This window comes from Vicia villosa, linkage group LG3 (genome assembly GCF_029867415.1).
Source record: "Vicia villosa cultivar HV-30 ecotype Madison, WI linkage group LG3, Vvil1.0, whole genome shotgun sequence".
In the NCBI taxonomy this organism is placed as follows: Eukaryota; Viridiplantae; Streptophyta; class Magnoliopsida; order Fabales; family Fabaceae; genus Vicia; species Vicia villosa.
The window spans coordinates 194,145,326-194,147,275 of NC_081182.1; the positions used below are offsets into that span (position 1 = coordinate 194,145,326).

The following is a 1,950-nucleotide window of genomic DNA, read 5'->3' on the forward strand; positions in this document are numbered from 1 at the left end:
GGATAATATTTTTTATTTTCCGGTTTTTTATTAAAACCCTTCAGCTTATTGCTTTTATTAGCTCTCATATCAAATTTTTAACTTAATAAGAGGGGTGTTTTAAATCCTTCGGCTGTAGAAAAAGTGAAGCTAATGAAACAAGTCGTAGCCCAAACCCTAACTCCAACAGAAAACCCTATATATTGTTGCAATATGCTGATAATCCTCTCCCCCTTCTTTGCTTGCAACATTCACAATTACAGATAATGTCTTCTGGCCGTTCAATTCCTACTGAGGATAGAATTAGCGACTTGCCCGAGTCAATTCTCTGCCACATTCTCTCCTTCCTTCCAACCAAAGCCGCTGCAACCACAATGATTCTCTCAAAGAGATGGAAACCGGTATGGCTCTCTGTCCTTATTCTTAACTTCGATGACAAGGAATTCAATGACTTTGAGATATTTCGCAAGTTTGTTTATTCAATCATGTTCTCTTTGCGAGACCAAAAGACTTCGATCCAATCGTTTATCTTGAAATTAGGCTACTATTCTCGCTTCAAACAAGGAGAATTGAATAGAATTTTTAAATTTGTGATGCAACAAGGAGTTAAGAATCTTAACTTTGACTTGTCTGGTAAACCGCGTTGTCTCAAATTACCTCTTTGCATTCTCAGTTGTAAGACACTTCAGGTTCTTAGATTGGAAAACGTAAAATTGTGGGATTTTGATCGAGTGAATTTTCCTTGTCTCAAAACTCTTCATTTGAATAACGTTGATTTGACATCTCCTAAATATTTTGCAAAGTTTCTATATGGCTGCCCTATTCTAGAAGATTTGAATGCAAAATCACGTACCTTCCAGAAATCAATCGATCCCATGGAAAACTTGAATGCTTTACCTAATTTGGTCAAAGTAAAGATTTGTTATAATACCGATATTCCGATGTCTTTGGTTTGTAAGACGAGAATTTTGCATATAGAACAGGTATGAATGTTATCCTACTGAATATTCACTATTTGCATTGAATATACATTAATTAATTAATTGTTTAATCTATATGCTCATAATCTATCAAATAGAGTATACATTTCTAACGTTCTATTGTGTGCAACTCACGCAGATATGGGGCATGACTTGGAAACCACTTCCCATGTTTCACAATTTGACTCACATGGAACTTACTTTTTTGATTAGCTTACTAAAGAGGGAGTGCAGGTCATTTATAGAAATACTCCCACATTTTCCCAATCTTCAACATTTTAACATTAAGTTAAATTTTATGAATATAAGGGGTGCAACATATATTTGTTCTGAATGTTCGAAGGTTGTTCCACCCAATCCCACCGTTGCTCCAGAATGTCTCTCCTCACAGCTAAAAACACTTAGCATTAAATGTTCCACAGACACAAAAAACATCAACAATTGTGAGTTCCAATTTGTAAAATATATTATGCAACATTCAAAAGTACTAGAGACTGTGAGAGTCAAAAGTACCCGCCTTAAAACGAACCAAATGTTTATGAAGTTATCTTCATGCACAAGGAGCTCTCCAACATGTAAACTTTTATTTGGTTGATGATGATAATTATGTCGTGGTTTTCTTTTGGAAGAATGAGTAGTGGTTTTTCATGAAAGAAATTTTCGGGAGTAATATCATATACTTTCTCTTAGTGTAAAGAGAGAGATGAATCCATGTAATCAAAGTTCTACTTTTTGTTAATTTTATTGTGTGGTGTAGTCCGGTTGTTGATCCTACGAATACTGGAGAAATCTATAACTATGATGCATTTTGATTGTTAGTTGATTGCTAGAAATTTGAAATGTTAGATTTTTTGCTTGGGTTAGAGGTGTGTTTTGGTGTATGAATATTTAATGTACCAATTAAATTTTATTTTTAAGGTAAGCCATGAACTGTTTCTTGGTGTTTAGGTAAGATGAAGTATAACATAATTTGTCAGATTACAAAAATTGA

General features: G+C 34.0%; 1 protein-coding gene across 1 annotated transcript; it reads left to right on the plus strand.

Annotated features, from left to right (window-relative positions):
* Positions 1 to 228: 228 nt before the first annotated feature.
* On the plus strand, positions 229 to 1,749 carry LOC131593193 (F-box/LRR-repeat protein 25-like). The gene is made up of 2 exons (XM_058865473.1): positions 229 to 962; positions 1,099 to 1,749. Exons 1-2 carry the CDS (start codon positions 246 to 248, stop codon positions 1,552 to 1,554), a joined length of 1,173 nt encoding a protein of 390 aa, XP_058721456.1. The 5' UTR covers positions 229 to 245; the 3' UTR covers positions 1,555 to 1,749.
* The last annotated feature ends 201 nt before the right edge of the window (positions 1,750 to 1,950 follow it).

Coding starts and splice junctions, on each gene's coding strand:
- LOC131593193 (XM_058865473.1), top strand. CDS start 246: ATGTCTTCTGGCCGTTCAATTCCTACTGAGGATAGAATTAGCGACTTG. Junction 963..1,098: donor GAATTTTGCATATAGAACAG/GTATGAATGTTA, acceptor CAACTCACGCAG/ATATGGGGCATGACTTGGAA.